Source organism: Streptopelia decaocto (assembly GCF_964273445.1).
Source record: "Streptopelia decaocto genome assembly, chromosome: 9".
Lineage (NCBI taxonomy): Eukaryota > Metazoa > Chordata > Aves > Columbiformes > Columbidae > Streptopelia > Streptopelia decaocto.
In genome coordinates, this window is record NC_138664.1 from 19,819,712 (window position 1) to 19,840,894 (window position 21,183).

At 42.9% G+C, this 21,183-nt stretch overlaps 1 protein-coding gene across 2 annotated transcripts in view; it reads left to right on the top strand.

The window, feature by feature from the left end:
- The window catches only part of NPTN (neuroplastin), a 53,273-nt gene that overhangs the window by 27,907 nt on the left and 4,183 nt on the right, over positions 1–21,183 (top strand). For both annotated transcript variants that reach the window (XM_082061487.1, XM_082061488.1), the window contains 4 exons: positions 819–981; positions 4,826–4,920; positions 13,342–13,475; positions 14,943–15,216. In XM_082061487.1, the coding sequence (XP_081917613.1) occupies positions 819–981; positions 4,826–4,920; positions 13,342–13,475; positions 14,943–15,216 (666 nt within the window). The remainder of the gene's footprint in view (positions 1–818; positions 982–4,825; positions 4,921–13,341; positions 13,476–14,942; positions 15,217–21,183) is intronic.

The window sequence follows — 21,183 nt, forward strand, 5'->3', positions numbered from 1 at the left end:
GAAGCAGTCTGGGTTCAGTTCCCAATGCAGCCAGCAAAGTATGTAACTCTTGTGGTCTGTTTATGCAAAGAGGCTCACATAGCATTTTTTCTTCATAAATGTTTATGTTGAAGGTTACTTTAGAAACAAAATAGTTCCTGACTCTAATATTAACATGGTGTATATTCTTACTTTCTATTGTTAGGCATTCAGGGCTGTTTTCAGCCATTCTTCATCAGATTTGTGCCTTATTCACACTGGGTGTTTGCTCAACTTTCAGATGTCAGAAAAGCTGTGCTATTCGAAATATCCTGTATGCACAGGATATTTTCCTCAGTTACACATTAGTCTTTTTGCACGAGGAGGTCCAGAAATATTATGCAGACGACTGTTTAACTTTAGGGGCTATTCTGTGTAGAAAACGGGTTTGTTTTAAACCTTTAAGTAAGTAGAGGAACTCACGAATAGCCAAAAAGAAGCTGCTTGCACAAAGACTAGCTGGTCTCCCACATATAGTCACAGGACATGCATTTTCCCAAGTTATGGTCAGTAGTGTATAAAAAATAATTAATGATGTTACAGAAAAATCTGTCGTGATGTTAAATATTAAAATAATCTAAAATTCTTTTTTTTTTCCACATAGGGGTGCTGATCCATAAGGTGTTGCCTTCACTAGTGGTCAGCTGTTTTATTGTGACTTTCTCGATGTCTCCCAAATTAGTGCAGTGACATTCCTTGTGTAGTCTTTTTCCCTTCCCCATTCCCCTTTGGAATTTTAGCCTAGCGCTGCGCGATTGCTGGTGCAGATTCGTTGCTATTTACTGTGTCCTTTGTTTCAGAGCCCAGGATCAACTCCAGCGAGGATGTAGTCATTCGGAATTCAGCCGTCACATTGCAGTGTAATCTCACCACAAGTCCCAGCCCCCTTTCTGCCAGTTACTGGGTGAAGAATGGAGAGGAGATCCCTGGCACTAGAAAAGCTTCCAACACTACAGAATACAAGTAAGTTTCTCCGGAATAATCTTCATGTTATACTGGAGAATTACGAACCTGATAGATTTACGCCTTTGGGGTAGGTGGTGAGATGCTGGGACTCCACGGACCCTCAGACTAATTGAATTCATCTGCGCTAGAGGCTCCACAAAAATTACACGTGGGAATAGTGTTGGAAGAACAATTCTGGAAAGATTGTTGTCTACGTCTGTACCAACTGGCTCCTGTAAACATAATGTCCACAAAAACACACTGTAAACTTCTCTTTTTCAGTCTAAACTTGAGTTCTTCTCTAGGGTACACGTGATGTGTGGACACAGGCACACAGAATCTAGTTTTCTTTTCCTCTAAGTGTATTGTGCAGTCTACATAAAGGTGGACCTGCAGCTGTGCATCTTTACCGTGCACGGCAATGCAGCTTATAAATCACAGCTGAAATCAGCTGGTTTAGTTGTTTTCTGGCCTTGGGAGATGAAATACGGTGTTCTCTGAGTTGTAACTGATGAGCTGTCAAACCGCTACTATGAAACGGTACCAAATCTTGATTAAAACAGTACACTTGTGCTTCTTATTTGTCAGCGCAAACGCATTTTCAGCATTAATCTGTCCCACGTGCCCGTGCTGTGGCTTTGTTTCTACCCTTCCCTCACGGGGTGTGAAGGAAAACAGAATGTGTGCAGCCACCGCTCGCGTTTCACTGCCGCTTGCATCAGGCAGAAATCCTTGGAGGGTTTCTGTATTCCTGAAATGTGGCGCTTTTGCCATGGATTTGATGAGAGTTTATGCGCAGTGGTGCCCTCAAATCTGTTTTGTATGTGTGATTTTTCCCTTCCATTTTCTTCACTTGATGCCAACACGGATAGCAAATACACCTTTGTGTTCAGTGTTAAACTAACATGAAGAGCACTTCAAGCACGATTAACCACTGGTAGTAACTGACTCTTTGGAGACATTAGGCCACTGCTGACCCACCTGGTAGGCCAGAAAGAGATGCTTCTGTCTGCTCAAGGCCCACGATATTATACCGCATCTGCTTTACTGTGCCTTGTCACTGCACTAAAGGAAGGAAACTTCCTGCACACTCAACTAGCAAGATTCAGAAATACTCAAGGTTTTCATTGCCTTAGCATAGCATCCGTTCATCCACAGGATTTTGTGCTTGATTCTGATAAAGATGTGTTTAAATATTTCCTTTTGTTTTGTACTTTAGCTCACTTTGCGTTATCTGTTCAGTTTTGCAGCTTAAAAAGTAGTCTCATTTAGTTCGATAATTCCATCTTGTTATTTTTTTCAGTACAGCGTTTTAACACTGCGGCTGAGTTTTAAAGGCTCTGCTTTCTTATCTAGTAATTCCACTTGATGAGCTGTCTTGTCCAAAAACACCCGCTTGAGTGATACAAAAGGACCTTTACATCAAGGTTATTGAAAATCGCACATTATTATTCAGGAAAATCATGGCTGACTTCTCTATAATCTGTTGCAAGCTAGAACGGACTTTTCCTTCCAGATTCCTCTGTAAGGAAGAATTAAACTTTGGCTTTGGCTTTAACTTCCCAGTGAATTAAGGGTTGGTAAAGCATGAAGGAATCCCAGGAAATTTGCATTTGCAATGCAGACCTCAAATTTCCTGCCCATTTATAAACTGCTTTGCTGTGTGTTGTGTTTTCAGGCTTCCTGTGGCATCTCTTTGTTTCATGTGATCGCACTGCATTTGATCTGTTAACTTCCAGTTTGATTTGGTTACTTTAATTTAGATCCAAAAATACCAAATTCATACAGGCTGTATCAACATAGTTGTAGTTAAGAGGTTATTCAGCTTCAGGATTTCTCTAGATGATTGGGTTTTTGCATTCTACTTATTATCCTTAAAAAATAAAACATTTTTCCAGGTTCTCGGTGTTTCAGTCAGAGATGTTGTTTTGCTGGGAAATGTAGTTCAGTGTTATTCACCATCCAGTTAACTTCACAATTTGTGAATTAAACTACTTACCTTAAAAATCCTGCTTTTGTATAACATTAGAAGTGAACGCATAGTTCCTGATTCTTCATTCAAACTTGTAGCTGCTTTTTCTGAAAGGCAGTTACAGTCAGAAAACTCAGAGTTAAGCGTAGTTTTTAGTTCACCATTTTAATTAAAAATGGGCAAGAATTCTTTGTGGTATGTTCTTTCACAAGCAGCAAGTGCCTGGAAGTGGTTCTGGCCATCCTGTGCTTTCATTCTGGAGACCTGTCCTCTAGTCTGTGTTCATGGTTTGCAGCAAAGTAGGGATTTCTTTCCAAATTCAGAGTTGAGCAGCAGGTTACTGAGCTCAGTTGAAGAAAATCTGGGGTTTGTTTTGATTTTACATCTGCTGAAAAGTCTCCATTGAGGAGAAGCTGGGCTCGTCCTAAAACCACAGGGCTGAGGGACGCTGTTGGCTAAATAAACTTGGTTCAGGTGTTTGTCTTTAAAACTTTGCTGCTAAATCCATTTACACTTGCTTTAATGACTTATTGCAGTAATACCATTGTTGTTTCACACTTTAAAAAGCAGTTTGTGGAGAACTGCAAGAATACAATGTCTCACTTTTCCCTCTTCTCCTTTTAAGCATTGACTCTAATGTATTAAATAAAAGCAGAGGTCGAAGTGTGATTACTTCACTATTAAGATTATCATGTTTGATACCGAATGATCGTTCTTTCTGTTAAGATAATCTTTAATTTTAACTCTGTGAGAAGTGGATATATTATTGCTTATCTTTATAACTAACTTTAGACTTCCATCGGCAATTCTGGAAAGTACGTGTTTTAAACAAATTGGAGACTTGAGTCAAAATATCGTGTTAAACTGAGCAGCTCTTTCTATGTGTCTAAGAAGTGTAAATTATTTTATCGCAGTGCTGTTCTATGAGGTTGCTGTGTGCTATTTACTTAATGTGTTTTACAAGTATTAATAAAACAAAGCACACCAAGAAACCTTTCAGTAAAGGGAGGGCGGGCTGTGGAGAACTCTGCCTTGTTCTGTGCTGTGTGGAGATGTAAATCCTGCATCGCATCATCATACTTCTCTATAGCTTAATATGTCTTTTGCAGGTAAATATCTGAAGAACATGTGTAGGGCTTTTAAGTCATTTGTATCTGAAAGGTTTTTGAAGGACAACAAAAGCTGGTGGACTTAAAGTTAATACCATCTTGAGTGTAAATTCATCGTGATTTTATTTGTTTTAATTTTTGGCATTTGTTACAGCTCTAATTTTCTTCTTTCTGGCTTGCATCTGTGTTTCCCTCTGCTAGTTGTTATTGCGTTAGTCTTGCCTAATTTAAAGCGGCAGCGGATTCCTGTGTGGTGCTTTCCTTCACGAGTTGACCAGCTTTTGCAGTTTATCTACATCCAGGCTGAGCTGGAGAAAACTATGAATGGACCGACCTCAGATCTGTTATGGGAGAATGAGAACAGATTGAGATGACAGCATGACAGTGTTTGTAGTCTGTTGTTTTCCGATTGTCCAGATATTACATGTAAATCACAATTTTTTTCCTTCAGTGGGAGGTGATATCTGCCTAATAGTCTCAATCAAACTAACTGTGGTGCATAATTGATAGTTGTTGGGCTCCTTCTTTGCTTTTTAACTCAATGCAGCTTCTCCAGCTAAGTTGGTACTGACTTTCCAGACTAGAGCTCCCTTCCTAGGCGAGCATCCTTTATTTTCAAGTAGGTAAATCTGTACAACATACCTTGAATAACAAGTAATAGCTGCGAAACTCAGTTAAAAGCTTTAAGTTTATGGGGAGGGAAAGAAAACTCCTAGCCTGCTCGTTTCTAGTTGCTAACACAGTACCTAACACGGCTCATGTGTTCTCTCCCTGTCTGCAGGATTTTGAAGCCCAGAGCAGAAGAGTCAGGGGAATACTTGTGCGTGTTTGTGTTTTCAAACTCTCCTATAGCCAACGCCACTATAGAAGTGAGAGGTACTATTTTTTTCTTGTTGTTGTGTTTTGTTTCCTCTCCCCCAAAGTGCTTTCACTGCCTCTGCCACCTCGCTCAGAGCCTGTACGAAAGGCTTTTCCTCATGGAATCAAACCTGTGTCTAATCCTTGCTTATAATTTCAGGGGAGGTTTTGCATACAGTCGCAGGGGAAAGATTTTGCAGATAAGGGGAATATGACCATTGCGCTTTTGGTCTGCACGGAGGCTACTAAAACACCTCCTAGCACACACTTCTGCTCTCTTTAGCTAAACCTGGCTATGGAGAGAGCGCACGGCCAGCAGGGTATATCGCTGTAGAATATGTCTGTGCTCGTGGAAAGACAGCTGTGGTTTCCTCCCTGTCTCACTGTAAATGAGGCCATCGGAAATGTATTCAATGTACTTTGAATTTGGCTGTTCTGAATACCCAAAAAAAGTAAGAACCAGCATCTTGCGTGTGGCAGCTTGGAACCGGTTTTTGTCTGCAGGGACTATTTCAGTTGCTGGGAAAGCCTGGGTTCTGGTTAGGACAGATGCCCTGGACCACATTGGAGTTTTCTACTTTCATACCCTTTTTTATTCCATCTTGTGCATGTTGGTGCTCTTCTGGCATCTTTAGGATCCTAAAACCACGGGTATAAAATGCAAAATGTGAAGGAGAATCTTGCACTGCAGCAAGTGTATCGTTTGCGCTGGGTTTTATTGTGGTTGTTGAACAATGCAAGTGTTTGGGCCATACAAAATAGCAGTAACACAGAGCTGATGGTATTTGATAGAGTGTTAAACTGCTGCCACAATGGTTGGTTGTTCATTGAGTAACTGGAATTTACTGCAGTAGCCGTGGTTTGTCCCTTCTGTGCCGCACTACGATGGAATTGATGCATCGCGGCAGCTTTCTTAGTTAAAGACAGATGAGTTAATGTGAAAACGTGTTTAAGAAGTCTTGCAACCAGCCTGTGCATGTCTGGGACTATACTGATGGTTGTTTTATGAAGGTATACTGTAAACTTGTTAGAAATTTAAGTAAGAATTACTTACTGTCTTCTTACATCCCCAGCTTAAAAGTAGAGCTGCTTCTGCTGCTGTTTGAAAAAGGCAAATGGGAAGGAGGATGCTTGATGCTATTTCTTAGCATCCCTGCCCCAGCACTGCAGCCCGTCCTGCTCTACATAGCGATCATTGCTATTTCAATTCTAGTAGGTACCACGGATCGGTAGCAAAAGCCAAAAGCTGACCTGTTTCCTGGGAATTTCTGGTGCTCGCCGCATGGCCAGGATGCTGAAGCCAAAGCGAGGGAGTAGGAGTAATTCTATCGGTGTGAGGTGACAAATGCACAGTGGCGTTCTGAATGCCATCCTTCCTCCCCGGGGAGCAGCATCTTTTGAACCACACCAACAGTTTCCTGGGGAAGAAAGATATTGCCACATAAATAAGCGTTCTGACTGATAGCATACCAAGAAAAGCTTGGTGATTTCCTGTGTCGGTTTTAAAGGCTTTTTTCTGATGATCTTGCATGAAACAGCCCTGTGTTGAATCAAATCTGGTGCAGAAGCAAGCTCTGCACGGGAAAAGGAAATCTAAAATAGATGTTCGTGTGAACGCACAGCAAGTTCCTCTTGGCCCAGCGGAAAGTTGTGCGGCCTGTGGACACAGGAGAAAGGGACTTATTGATTGAAAATCTGACTGCACCCCTAAAAGTAGTTATTGCTGTTCTTACAGCAAGTTGAGTTCAAACTTAATTGATACTTCTGGTGAGTTTCTCTTTTAGGTGTTTGAGGAACGTAGGTGTAGGGATTTTTTTTGCATTCTGCTGTTATGCTCTAATTGCTAAATCTTCTGATATTATCTTAATTAAGATCTTAAGTACTTTCTGCCTTCCCTAGGCTATTTTGAGTGACAAAGTGCTTCCAAAGACAGGAAATTTTGCTTTGATAATAGATGAAGACCTTTTCCAGCTTTGTCTAATCTCTCAAAAGGCCTTTTAGAAACATTTGGCTTAGGGCTCCGCTGCTGCCCGGTGGCAGGCGGGGACACCAGGAGAACTTGGCAGCGAGATTTACAGGGACACGGGATGTAACGTTGCAGAAAGAAAAGCCAATATATATCTGATTGAAGTGCTGGCACGAAGGGCAGAGGGAGAACCATAATTAATCCTCCTAACAACTTTTCACAGGTAATTTATCTATAAATATAAATGAGTAGTCAGAAGTTAATGACTCCAGTACTGCTCTTGGGAGGTGTGACACCTGCAGCTTGCTCAGCAGTCTTAAAGCCAGGACTAAGTAATCCCATTCTCCAGCTCCTCCTGGTGGGCCATGAATTCCTCCTTAGCAGAGAGAACTACCGGAGCTTGTTTAGGGTGAAAAGCACCTTCTTGTCAAGTCTTGTGCAAAACAAATTAGAACATGCTTGCACTTTTAAGCTGAAAAGATGCTTTTCTCATGCCTGTTGTTAGGAAATTCTGTAGTAATAAATTGGGACTGCATTGAAAGCACCAGTTAAAGCATTGAAAGCACCAGTTAAAGAGAACTTTGTGGCCTCCTTGCAGTCCTAGTGCTGTACGTAATTTAATTTCTGATCAGAGATGCTCGTTTGAGTCACCACTCCTGGAAGAGACATACAGGTATGTTGGTATGGTATCACACATATTTTCCTGGATGTAAATGTCTCTGAATAATATCTGTGCTAGATGCAAAGAATTTGCAGGTGTTTCTTTGCTTTGCTGTGTGATTCCTGCAGTTCACTGTAAATATTCTCCGTGTTCTGCCAGAGCAGTTCTTGTTCTCAAAGCAAACAGATTTTTGATACTAATTCATTCGCGGACAGGTTACCTGGTTGTTAGTCGAGATGTACATATTGCATCGGTGATGCAGGAATCTTGTTTGCCCATGCAGATGCTGTAATTTAATGCTCACCTGCACGTGTGACATGTCCCAGTATTTGTGGGAGGGCAATTTTACGCAAATTTAATTGCTTAATTGCTAGTTGTAATTGTATTGCAATTTTTAACTGCTGAGGCGCACAGAGAAGATGGTTCTGAATACGAAAGCGCTTGTGGACCAAAATAGTGACTTTGTGACAACTTGTGAACAACTTTAACAAATGCCTCGCAGCAGATGTAATCCAGGATGCACCAGTGCCATTTGCCTTTTATGTAATGCTGCCTATTTTCTTCCTGAATCTCTCCATGTGCCATGTAAGAAGATAAAGGCAGAAACGTGAGCATCACTGGTAGGATTACTTGGTGTGCTTGCATCTTTAAAGCAGATTTTCTTGGTAAAGAATTTGCTAGGACAGCAGTAGTGTAGCAGCAGTTGAAAATACTGGGTTTGATGTCGGTCTCTCCAGATTTCCAAGAACGTTGTAGGTTTGGTTTCCTTCATACAGTCGACTTTCGGATGAAACATCTCATGGAGACTTGGAGAATTGCTCCAATTATTTCAGAGCGCAGCTCTGAAGAATTCTGCCTCTGCAGTCTTTCTGCTTTTATCAAGATCTTGGGAGGAGGAGGAGGAGGAAGAAACAAGTTTCTTTTTGTCTTCTGATATTCTCCCAGCCATCGTCTGCAGCAGCGAGAGCCAGATGGGAAAGAAAGCGCTTCCAGTTTCTCTGGCTGCCCAGAAATAGCACAAGCATCAAGAGAGATGTCAATGTACGTAGCATGACTGCTGGGGACATCTGTTCTCCCTGCCTTCCCACCAAAGGCTCCTTTCTTTCTGTGCACCTGGACAGGTCGAGCTTTTAAATGCCTCTTGTTTAAGGCCTTTCTGCCATCACTGCATCGAGGGGGTTCTTCTGACTTCCCTCCTCACCCCTCGCTCATTTTGCACCTTCCTTTTCTATCCTCCCCGGTTGCTATTGATTTCCCAGTAGGCCACTCCTGTTCAATGCTTCTGAGAGACATAAAACCCACCACTTTTGACAAGTGCTTGTTATACCCCCTCACTTCAGCTGAGCTTTTGTTTCCCATGCAATACTTGCACTGAGAGTTTTAATTGTTCCACTTAAACTCTGGCTCCAGCCCAAGCAGCGTGCTGGAAAATGAGTGGTTACTTCAGCAGCCTTGAAGGATCTCGGTGTCTTGACTCCTGGTTGCCTTAAGAAACCTCCGCAGCAGTTTTTGCGCCAGAAATTAATGAAGAAATCGAACATTATCGTAGCACAACTGCATTTTAGAGTGGTCCTAAGCATGACACAGAAAATGCGCATCACGTTCTCCTGTCTTACAGTGCCTTTGGTCTTCTAGCTCCCTGCCCAGGCTGTAAAGGTAGATGTGGATTAGAATCGTAATGCAGAGAAATCAGTCTTCCCCTGCCCTTTTACTAGGTCACCCATTGCACATAATAGTTTTTACATGCAAGAATATTTTTAGTTGCTGTTGCCCTTGCTTTAATTTTGGCTGTTAATGGGAAAACTTGAAGGGGTTTTGTTAAGTGGGACATGGTTTGGAGGTGTTATGCATATTAGTTCTCCTCTCCTTTTTAGGAATGCTAGTAAAATGTCTTGAAAATACCCAGAAACCAAGGGCTGAATACCTCCTATATATCAAGAAATGGCATTGCATGCCTTGTAACAAGAAAAAACCCTCTTTTCAGGGCTGTATTAAAAGCATATAATTCAGAAAGCTCTTGCTGCATGGTGCATTTTGGACATATTTGGTACTTACAGCATAAAGGTCCAAATGGCACGAAACCTCATTCTGTGATTCAGTTTAAAACTATCAAAAGAACGATGCTTATCAGTTTACTTGTGTCAAGAATGACTAAATCTGTATTTATTTTGAGTCTCTTTTAATAGCAATTAAACTAGCCCTGCCTTTTTCTGCTTTCATATGCTGCTTCAAACAAACTTTCAGTATTTAATTCTGCAGTTTCACAGTGTAAGAATATGAAACTTGCTTTCTTTTATCAGGGGCATTATCTTGGTTTCAGCGATTAGGAGCTGACGTAGCGTGTTGTGCTCATGTCTCGACAGCCAACTGTGTCTGAACAGAGATGTGGATTCCACTGCTTAAAAGCTGAAGTGAAATCTAAATCCTTTATGAGCAAAACCCGCTTCATTCTGTGCTTTATCCCTCACTGGCACTGGAGCTGAACGATGTAAGAAAAATCTCGACTTGAAAAGCTTCACGGGGAAACATCGCTCTTGCTAAATCTGTGATCGAGGTCACTCGCAGCGATGTTTTAAATGTCGTTTGTGCGGCAGAATGCAACTAGCCCAACAGTTTGGTAGAATAAGGACTGGATTAATATCTCAGGCGTATCTCGCAACTGGCTAGCATGCGATGCCCTGAAATATTAATATTCCGTGGAGTGTGTACAAAAATAGCGCGTTCCCCAGCAGAGCTGGAAATGGCTGCTGCACCGCCCAGCAAAGAGCTCAACGTGTTCTTGTCGCTCTTGCTCTCATTAGGACAACCCAACGAAGATGCCCTCTTCTTCGAGAAATGTAATTATCTCTTGGCTGCAGGAGGACGCTCAGGTCACCCTGCAGTACAAGTTACTGTGTCCTAGAACACTTTCCTTCTTTTCCTTTCTTTGCTTTCTCTGTCAGCAGTGTCACAGAAGTGGGCCAGCTGCGGAGCGCTGACGGCCTGTCCCTTTTTCCCCGGCAGGGTTGTGCTTTGGCTCGCTGGCTGCGGGTACGCGGCAGCAAAAACCAGAGCGCTGACAGATGGAGACTGCGCGGGGCTTCGGCTCCGCGGTGATAAATCCCATTTCTCCTTTTCCCAATGAGGCTAATTTGCCATCGCTTTTGGCAGTGCCGGTTTTGGGACCGTCGCCTTGCCGCCTGACGTCTGTCTCTTGTGCCGGCCTTTCATTTTTATTGGGTTGGATGCAATCTCTGTGGATCATCCTCAAGTAAGCAAAAGCCGCCGGCTTACCTAGCGCCCACCTAAAAGAGAACTTTGTAAGCCTAGCGAGGCAGAGATGACACCATTCAGTAGATCGCGAGATGAAATTGTGCTGCTTGCTAAAGAATCATCGCCTTTTGGAATAATTATATTCCTTGTTGAGGCTGCAGACAGTGGTTTGAAGGACCATTGCGGGTACGTACTGATGCTTAGTACCAGTACACTCAACCTTAAAGCTGATTTATTTTCTGCTTGGAGACCTTCAGCTTGAAAACTGAATTTCCTCCAAGCGTTATTGCTGCTCACAGGCACAGGTATGTGACCGCATAGCAAGGGTGGGATGTTCTTTCCTTTGCAGCTTGCTGCAGTTTCTACACCTGGCAGCTTCTTTTTGCACAAGACCAGAGAACTGTTATGATCTGGTGTCTTCATTCAGTTCACGTTTTATGGCTCTCAAAATTTTCATGCTTGATATGTGAAGATACATGTTAAGAGTCAGTTTTCTTGGAGAAATAAAACTCTTAGTGCCTTATTCTTAAATATTGTGGTTATGGTCAACATCATCTTGCAATTAGTTGGTGTTTGTCTAATTTCATCCATAGGTCTTGCTATACAGTCACGTATATTGAATATTGTCAGCAAAGCCATTATTTGCTTGTGTGGCTTGGATCAAGTACTTGTTTCACCTTCTTTATGGAATGATACAATCATAGTATTTTTCTATAGTAATGAAGTCCTTTTCAGCTCCCAGCTGAAAAAGTGTTTACTTAAAATCAGGAGGAAAAAGAGAACATGCTTAACACATTAAAATATTTTAAAATGGCATAACTTCCTTAAGGGTACTGCCAGAAGTTCTGGAGTTAGTTCTAATTTCTGATGGGCAATATCTCTGCTGAGGAACCGGCCCCTTCATGCTCTGCAGCATCTTGTTAGTGTAAATCATCCGTTCGAAAGTGCGACTAAGAGTGAATAACTCTGTAAGCAGCAAGTGCCCATTTCTTCACACGGCAAAGGGGCAGAACTTCTGCCAAGCTGATGATCGTGTTGGAAATCCTGTCTGAAGTTACACAGGTATTTTGAGAAAAGCCGGGGTTGATCAGCCTCTCCTGTCCTTACACACATACTAAGGAACGCTGTAGCTTTAATATTCTTACAACCATGACTTTCCAGTTGTTCAGAAGCTTATTTCAATTCTGCCTCTGACAGCACTATCAATCGGCTGCATTACTGTCCACAAAGAGTCCTGCAGGAGTAAGGCGTGGGATACCTTCTGCATTCGCAAAGCCTTTGCATTTGGAATATGATAATTCCTTTAGAACTTAAACTCGCTGAACGTTTTCCCAAAGAATTACGATGTAAGTTTTGGAAGGAGCATGCTCAGCTGATGCTGTGTTGTTGCACAAGACATTTTGCTTGGTTTTCTTTTCTTGGACTGCTCAGGACTATGAAATTTGCTTAATTCTTTTAGCTTGCAGCTGCAAATAAGCTGTCACAAACCCATGTTCCCTCTGTACGCTTGTACAGGCATTGCTAGTGGCGAAGGGAACTCTCCTTGAATATATAATAAATTGCAGTGCCTGTTGTTTTTTTCCTGGAGCACTGGGATTGGACTTTGACTGGATTAACAGATCACAGTCCTGCCATCACACAGCAGGCCACGTGTGACATAATTAGCAAGCTAGAAAGCGAATGGGCTTTAAAGGTGGTCGGCACGGCACCAAAGCCATCTGCTTAAGCGAAGGTTCAGCTCGGGCGCTCCAGTGATCCAGCGTAATCTCTCGTGAGGTCTGAGGCTGCACCGGGTGCTGCGACAAACGTGGCGAACGGCGGGGACGTTATTTATAGAGAACTGAATTCAGAAGCCCTTCTGCTGATATTCAGGGCTGTGTTTTGTGTGTGGTTGCACAGTTTCACCTGTAGCCTTCCTTAGAATGTATGGATTGGTGGGTAGGGTGAACAAAACGATCTTTGTTGGAGGGATTTTGACTTCTGCTGCATTCCAGGTACCCAGGAGTAGTTTCCCTGTAAGGTATAAGAAGCATAAAGCATAACAAGTTGCAGCACGTTCACGGACCAGACCTAAAATCTTGCTGCGAGGCAGAACACCTTGATTTAGCTTTCAGACCGTGTCACTTCAGAGTCCTGACGCGATGGGCAAGTTGTAACCAGAGTCTCCGACAGCTCAATTTCAAAGCCAAAGGTCCTGCAGAGCCTCGGGGACCTCCTGTGCGGCGGGGAGGGACGTGCGGGTGTTTCTCAGCTCCCTGCACTCAGCCACCTTAGTTTTGTTGGTTTGTGGCAAATAACTCAAGTCTGAAGTTGAGATTTCTCCCTTGCCCCTCAATTTGTGTGCCAAATTGAGCCTGAAGGACATTCTTGCAGATATTCAGTTGAGATATTGCTTGGAAAGACAATTTTTCTTTTGTAAGGTGGGTTCAGTGTGGGCAAGGCAACAGCTTCCGGGGAACTTGTCACTTATTTTCTGTTCAAATTCTCAGAGCTTAAATTAACTCTCACTGGAATGAGCAGCTTGTAAACGCAGAGGGGTTTATGTGGTCTTGTTCCGTAGCTATTCCTGACATCACTGGCCACAAGCGAAGTGAAAACAAAAACGAGGGGCAGGAGGCACTCATGTACTGCAAGTCCGTGGGCTTCCCGCATCCCGAGTGGGTCTGGCGCAAGAAGGTCAATGGAATATTTGAGGTAAGAAAACCGTGGCACCAGGCACGTATTAACCTGCCAGAACCCCCAGTAAGGAAGGAAACAAGCACCTTGGGTTTAGAGATACATTATTTAGGGTGCCTTATAACTTCTTGAAAGGCAGTTCCTCCAGAGTCTGGTATGTTAATGAGTGAAACTGAAATTTTTCAGGATAAAATGGATATTTATATTGCTGCTGTGTAAACGGAGTTGCTCGTTGCGTTGCCGCTGGGCAAAGTTATGAACTGTCCAGAAAGCCTGTGGCGTTCAAGGTACATGCTACAAATTGCAAAATGTGAGTTATGAAATGTGATTTTAAAATGCATTTGATTATAAATTTCTCAAACTATTTTCCAGTTTTACTGGTTGAGCTCACAAGACTTAATATGAGGATGTCAGGGATACTTATTAGTGTTTAAGTGATCATATTTTTTTCCATGTGGCAACTGATCTCAGTGAGCAGAGCAATTCCACCTGCAGTGGGAAGAGCAGAAGAGCAGCTGGATGTTGTGAAGTCCTCCCCCCAGCTGTTGTTACATTGCTGTATGGGAGGTAGCAGTTTGGCTGGTAGATAAAGAAAAATGTTAATTGATTGTTCCCTCTCAAGTGTGAGCTTAAATTTTTACGGGACAGTGCTGTGTGAGTGACTTACCAAGAGCTGCGCGTTGTCAGAGTCCTACAGTCTTGTGCACGTTGCCCTTTACACTGTATTTCTGAAGTTAATGAATTCATCCAAGATGAACTTTCAGGATGATCAAACATCCATATTTTGCCCAGGTTTTGTCCCTTTTAAATTCTTTAAACATAAGCAACTCTGCCAGTCTTTTTTTTAAGGGTAGAAAGAATGTGATGCTTTGAATTCCAGCTTCTCTCAATATTGCTGAAGTCAGTGGCTTAGGCTGCCCTGACCTCAAATCTGTGAGCAAAGGCCAAGTTTTATTAGGCCTGTCATACCTTAAATAGTTAGAAAATGCTCTCTAATGTGGAATAACCTTAACTGGCACTGCTTTTTCTTTTGTAGCCCCTGTATGTTGACATGGTTTTGTCCCCTCCTAGGGAGCATATCCTCTCCTGTGACTTGTCTCACCTGTTTAGATCAACCTGTTTGATCCTATTGCTGTGAACCGGTGATGGAGCGTAGCGGTTTCTCTTGAAGCAAAAGGCTGAGGCTGTGGTAGTTTCCACTGTCACAACCACTGGCATTTCATGGCTGATGCTGTTAAAGGAGAGAGAAAAGAATAAGAATAAAAATACAGCTTGTCAGTCAAGCTGGTATTTGTTGTCTTTTTGAAACACGATTCACTTTAGTGAGAGATACACTGGCAGTGGGCTTTTTTGTTGTGTTAAGGACCAGCCTCTTTGCAAGAATCCCTCAAATATCTTCTAGTTTCCATGCCATAGATACAAAAAGGCACCAGAACTTCCTAAAGCTCTTGGTCTTTTCCTCTTCCACCTTTCTTCTTTTATCAGGACATCAACAACTCTTCCGGCAGATTCTTTATTTCAAATAAAGACAACTACACTGAGCTCAGCATCACAAACCTACAGATCAACGAGGATCCCGGCGAGTACCAGTGCAACGCAACCAACCAGGTCGGCTCTGCCTCGGTCACCACCATCCTCCGCGTCCGCAGCCACTTGGCTCCTCTCTGGCCCTTTCTGGGGATCTTGGCAGAAATCGTTATCCTCGTTGTCATCATAGTTATTTATGAGAAAAGGAAGCGGCCGGATGAAGTCCCAGACGGTAAGTGTGCTCAAAGCCGCTCGGAAGGAGGAAAATAAAGGCAAAGCAGACGTGCGGAAGCAGAACGGAGTGGGGTTTGTGGCAGGAAGGATCAGCAGCCCAGTTTGTTCCGCTCCGAGCTCTTTGCTTTCTCATCCGTTCCCTCTCCAGACATTAAGCCCAGCAAGCGCAGAGGGTCCAAGTGCTGTGCAAAGTCCTAACCCTGGATTTCCCCAACATCTCAGACTATTGGGTGGGACGGTAGTTATCTTGATATCTCTAAAGCTTTTGTTGCACAAGGGGTTTAGCGTTCCCGTCTCTTTCTTTGCCCTGAAAAATCCTGCATGTCCGCCCTAAGAAGCATAGGGCAGCACAGGGGAGCTGGAAACACTGATCTGCCATTGCACTCCTTCCGTGTCACATCTGCATTGGACACTGGGCAGGTTTTGGAAGGAAACATTACATTTAAAAGAGATTGAGACCACAGAGATGCTTCAAAAATATGTTTTCAATGTTAAAAGAGTGGGGCTAGGGCTCTAATATTGGTGTGTAACTGAACTTGTATTTGAGGAATGCTCTGGAAACTGTATCTTATTGTACTAGCCACTGAGTCGATATTTTCTAAAGATTAGGTTTTTATTATCATGTTTGGTAGCAGTAATTAGTTCAACTGCGTTGGGTATACACACAAAAGTAGTAACTGTTTCATCTCTGAGCTTCGCCTGCATACCTTCATTTTTAAAAGACAGAAGAGGAGGCAGTTTGAGCCTAAAATGAGTCCTCGAAAGAACCAGATCGAAAAACAGGTTAATACGACACTTTGCTGCTTACTACAGTGTTTATCAAGAAAAATCCTTGTGAGGAGCTGCTGGTTATGCCATCGTGCTGTAGGAACATGACGCGGCCAAGTAATGGAGCCAATGCTTTCGAGTAGGTGGAGGGAAACATGCTGAGTCAGCCTGTGAAGCGCTGAGTCAGCAGTGCCATCCTGGGTCGGACCAGCCCTCTGCTGTGGGAGAGAACTTCCAAAAGCAGCAATAACTAGTTGCCGCTGAGCTGCACAAAGGATTGATAACGCAGCACAACGTTTGCCTTTTGGGATGGAAATAGAGGTGCTGAAACAGGGATCTGCGTGTAGAGTTTGGGCAAAATTTCACGGTTGCTGAGCTGTGTTTTGGAAAATGAAAAACAATAATCTTACAAAACAGATAACAAATGAGAATGGCTGAGGTGTCAATCCCTTCTGTAGCAGATCGAAACTTTCTTAAATAGTGCATACCTAGAGGAAACTAGCTGTTGATCTTAACCACTCGAGTAGCGTTTACTAACTGCTTACAGAGCATGCCTTGTTCTGGGTGTGTATCCAAAATTTAAACCATATAGTGCATGTTCTTCTGCATAACTAACGGCTTCACAGTTGCTAAGAGACTTATTCTGCCAGCAGTTTTTGAGTGGCTCTCAACCAGCCCAGAAAACTTCAAATGTATTAAGAAGAACAATTTGAGATGCTCTCTGTTTCACGTTGGCCAAACTTTGGTGTCAGGGTGGCCAGAGGGTATCTGACCTCTCTGTTGGTCTCTGTTCAGAGTTCCCTGCATCGCAGGTGAAGTCTCACAAGGTATCAATAATTATCATTTGATATGACAACATTAATTGCAAGCAGCCTCGAATGGGTTTAATCCAATAGAAATGGGCTTTGATGTGCCCAGATCGCGATGCAACCACCATGTTAATGTGATTAAGCACACGGTGGAGGTGAGGACTTTGCTTCCAAAGGCTGAAGTTTTCCTGGCTGGAAAACTTTTCCACCTTCTTGGAGGACAAAATCCCATATCACAGTCAACATCTGGGCAATTATTGCCCGGCTGAAGAGACACAATCGGCGTCGCATCTCAACTAAAGGCTGACTTGGGTCCTACGTTCCCTTGGATGTTCTTGCACTTTCTGTAGTGGCATTTGAAGCTTTCTGTGGTGTCGTGGTGGGAAACACCCCACAAACAGGGGCGTTTTACAAATGCGTATGTGAGAAATCCTCCATAGGCTGCTGATTTCCACACTTGGATGTTTTACTCGGGTTAATCTTAATTTTATTCTTTTAAACACGTTGTTACGGAATGCCGAAGTTAATGTTTTAATGCAATGGCGTGCTTGTCGTTTGGACTTGAAAGTCTCTGCTTCCAAAATCATACTGTGCCTCTACATGCTGCAGCAAGCTGAGCAGTAATGTCAGTGAGCCAGCAACTCATGCACATATTAGTTTAAACATCATATTAATATAAAGATTATTTGGCAACAGCTGTGATCTCTCGAGCATCAGCTGAGTGTCCCCTCCAGCCCACCCAGACGGACAAAGAACAGGTTTATTTAGAGGAACATGACGTTTCTCAGGTGCATAACCCCTTGGCAAACCCTACCGACAATTTCACCCATTTCATTTGAAGTCCGTACAAGAAGGTATTTGTACGAGCTTCACAGAAAAGCGAGCGATCTTACAGTTGGGCCTGCCTTAAGAAAAAATTAAGCAAGGCTTGTGGGCTGTACCTTTTTGAGTTCAAACAAACAAGTGGACAAAGGGCTGCTTGTTAAGGCACTTTTGCAATGTATTCCCTGGAAGCGTTACCTCCATCGAGAGGTGCTGCCGTGCTGGGAGGGCGAGGATGCTCCTTTAACTTTGGCATTTCCTAACCGTGTTTTTGGGTTGGTTTGGGTTTGTTTATTTCCGCATGGACCTTGCTTTTTGTCTTTCGTTTATTTGCTTGTTATGCCATGGAGCAGGGCTGCTCAGTAGCTCCTTTGCTAATATTTCCTCCTTCACATAATTTAGTTGATTATTTTTTTTGCCTACTGCTGTATAGCAGAAAAAGGACCTTTTGCACTCGTGAAATCTCCATTTCCACCAGAAATGGTGCAAGGGTGGTGCCCAGCGCAGGTTCTCGCTGTCATACCTGTGGATTTAGGGGTGTTTTTGTCCTCCCGGGAGGGGCAGCGACTGCAGTGACCCCCAGTAATTGCGAGCCCCCTTGCATCCAAATTATGTGCTGGAAGGAGGAAGGGAAGGCAGATTGTGCTTGAATTTCTGCATCCTTTCAAAACGCGACTTTAAACTTGCTTTTCCACGTGGGAGAGCAATGTATGGATCACAGACCTTTCCGGAGGGTCGCTGCATGCACTAGGAACGGGCTCAGAATGCAAGTTGCTCAACAAGAAAAGGAAGCAAATAGCTTTTTATTCCTCTCTGGTATGGCTGAAGCTGCTTATTTTTGAGAGCTGTAGCGATCAGCCATCGCGACCTGAATGTGGGATATATCAAAGATTCCTAAAGAAAGTGTTCGGGTTTGTTTTCTGTTGTTGTTGGATCAAATAGCCTAAAATGAGCAAAGACGCTGTTTTAAAGGGTGTGTGCTGGGGTAAGTAGAAAGTAAAAACTTCTTGGCGACATTCCCCCGTTGGAATGTAAACAGTTTTTACTTTAAAATCCATATTCTACATGCCCTTTAGTCCCAAGCCATGAGGTGACTGGGTTATAACATGTCCTTTTTCATTCTTCCCTTCTCATTTCTCAGCTTAATACAAAGACTTCCCCTAAAAGTTTTTCTGCTCCGGCTGCAGAAGCTCCATCCATATCCCCACATTCTTTCTAATACTCATATTTTTTTCTTGACTTTCCCCGTTCCTGCTATTGCTGTAAGTAATTTAAAGAACAAAATGTTTTCGCTGAAACCGTTTACCTTGTAACGAGTTAATTTTTGTTTAGGTTTGTTTTTCTTTCCTATTACCGCACCTTTCCCTTCCAAGCTTAATATTCATCAAAGGGAGGAAACGGTCAGAAAGGCACATTGCGTAGCTCTGACTATACCCTACAGTGTTGTATCACCGTGGTAATCAAATAACCCAGCTCCTCTGGGCCTTTATAAACTAATTTCTTAGCTGCTATTACGGGATGCGAATTCCTCCAGTTTAATGTAAGTAATCTCGGCCAGAGAGTCTCCGTTGCCGATACGCTTTTGCCTTCATTCCACTGCAGAGCGACCACTTTTATTTGTATTGATTTGCTTTACGGAGCGAGACGAGCGTCTCTGTTCGCCTCTTCTTTCCCCATCCCTCCAATATATGCCATTAATGAAGCCAAAGAGAAGAGCGTTACTCCAAACCCGTCTCAACTCTTCTTTTCTATAGATTTTACGTTTGTGCAAGTTTGGAAGCGCTTGAGTCCCTTTGGGTGCAAATCTTAGTGATGGAAGCACCCACCAGCATTGCGTTTGAAACTGCTACCAGTCATAAGATTCTACAGAAGATGAATTTGATATTAAAAATAAACACTTGAATCTTGCAAAGGAGGGAGAAGAAACTGAGTAGCATATAAAATACCTTCTAAATGAATTCTGAAAGAGGACACACACACAAAACACAGCCCCTTTTCAGGCTGGAGCAGGAGTTACATTCCCAGACAAGTTAATATTAATCTATTTGTCATCATCTCGTGATTTTAATGTGCAGATATTTTTGCCCGGAAGGATTGATTATACATTACACGATGCAGCGATTCTAACCTTTTGGTTCAGAAATGTGCTTTTTCAGGGCAAGACTAAGCAGATAATTCCTCGTTATAGCCACAAGAAGAGCTTGGCTGGTGGGCTTTTTGAACCTTGTATGGTATCAACAGTGGGGTTTTTGGAGCCTGCAGAATTCAAAAGCAAATTCCTGCCACAGGAGGAGCTTTTTATACAATTACAGCTCCCCTGGCAGCATTTTGGGAGCAGAATGGAATGAAGCAGCGTACGGGGAGGAAGTTCTCAATGGCCACAGGTTTTACCTACTGTTAGACTATCGGTGACTAGAGCAGGTCTTCTGGCATAAAGCTTTTGAGTTATATTGATATTTGTCGGTTACTATGACTTCTTTTTTTGTTGTTTTTCTTTTTTTCTTTTGTTGTTTTTATTTCCCCCCCCTTCAATTGCATCATACCTTTAAAAAATGGTGGTAAGTGAGAGATCTGCATGCTTTGGAGTTTGTTTAATCTCCGCTTTAGTCTATACAATGCACAAGTCATAATGTTAACACTTTTTCTTACAACTTCTTCATTCACGTTCACGACTAATTTGGATTTCAGTTTGCTGTTTTTAATCTTTATTTAGTCTAATTTTGTACTTATTTCTCTGTTGTTTTGTTGCCCCCCCGATTTTGCTGAGGTTTCGGTCTTTGTCTGTACTGTACTGGGGACACTTTTCCAGCAGTTAAATGGCTGAGCAGGGGAGGAACGCACAGGAAAATTGTCCTCGGGTTTATTTTCTTCAGGTTCTAGATGGGAAAGGGGCGAGAGGTGGTGAATCCACCGTGTAATCTGAACTATTCCAATAGGCGTTTTTGGGCAAACACCCGAGGGCAGCCTTTAGAAACGTGAGGCTTTTTTTAAAACAAAACAAGCACAAAACTACCTATCTGAAATAGCTAAAGATTTCCTAGTGAGAGCTTGAATCTTATTTCGGAAGTCAAGCAAAACAAACTCTCAAAGGTGTCGATGCTGCTTGTTAGAGAGCGGAGATAAGTCTGAAAGCAGCGGGGGAGCGGGGGGCTGTCTGTCCGTCTGTCCGTCCGCCCCGCTGGGCTCGCACAGCCCCACCTGCTTTCAGATCTTTGGCCGAACCAAAAAGCCGTTTGCGGAGGACAGTCGTAGATCTCCCGCGCTTTGTGTTTCAGTACCCGATGTGTCCGTATATCCCGCTGTACAAACACCAGCACTTTGATGTCCGGCTGTCCTGATTAGTCCCAGTTCTCTCTGTCCCTTGTCCGATAGTGTCACTGTTGCTGGTAATGGACTTCTGTGGACACCGGTGTGTCGCTAGTGTGTTATTTTTTGGCCGTAAAGCTCTTGGTTTGTGGTTAGTTCTTTATTTTTCTTTATTTCTTTTCAAAATATTTTCCTTTATTTTGTTCTGGTCACTGTCCGTGCTAGCGGTGGCTTTGCCTCTCCGTTGCCTTGAAGGTCCA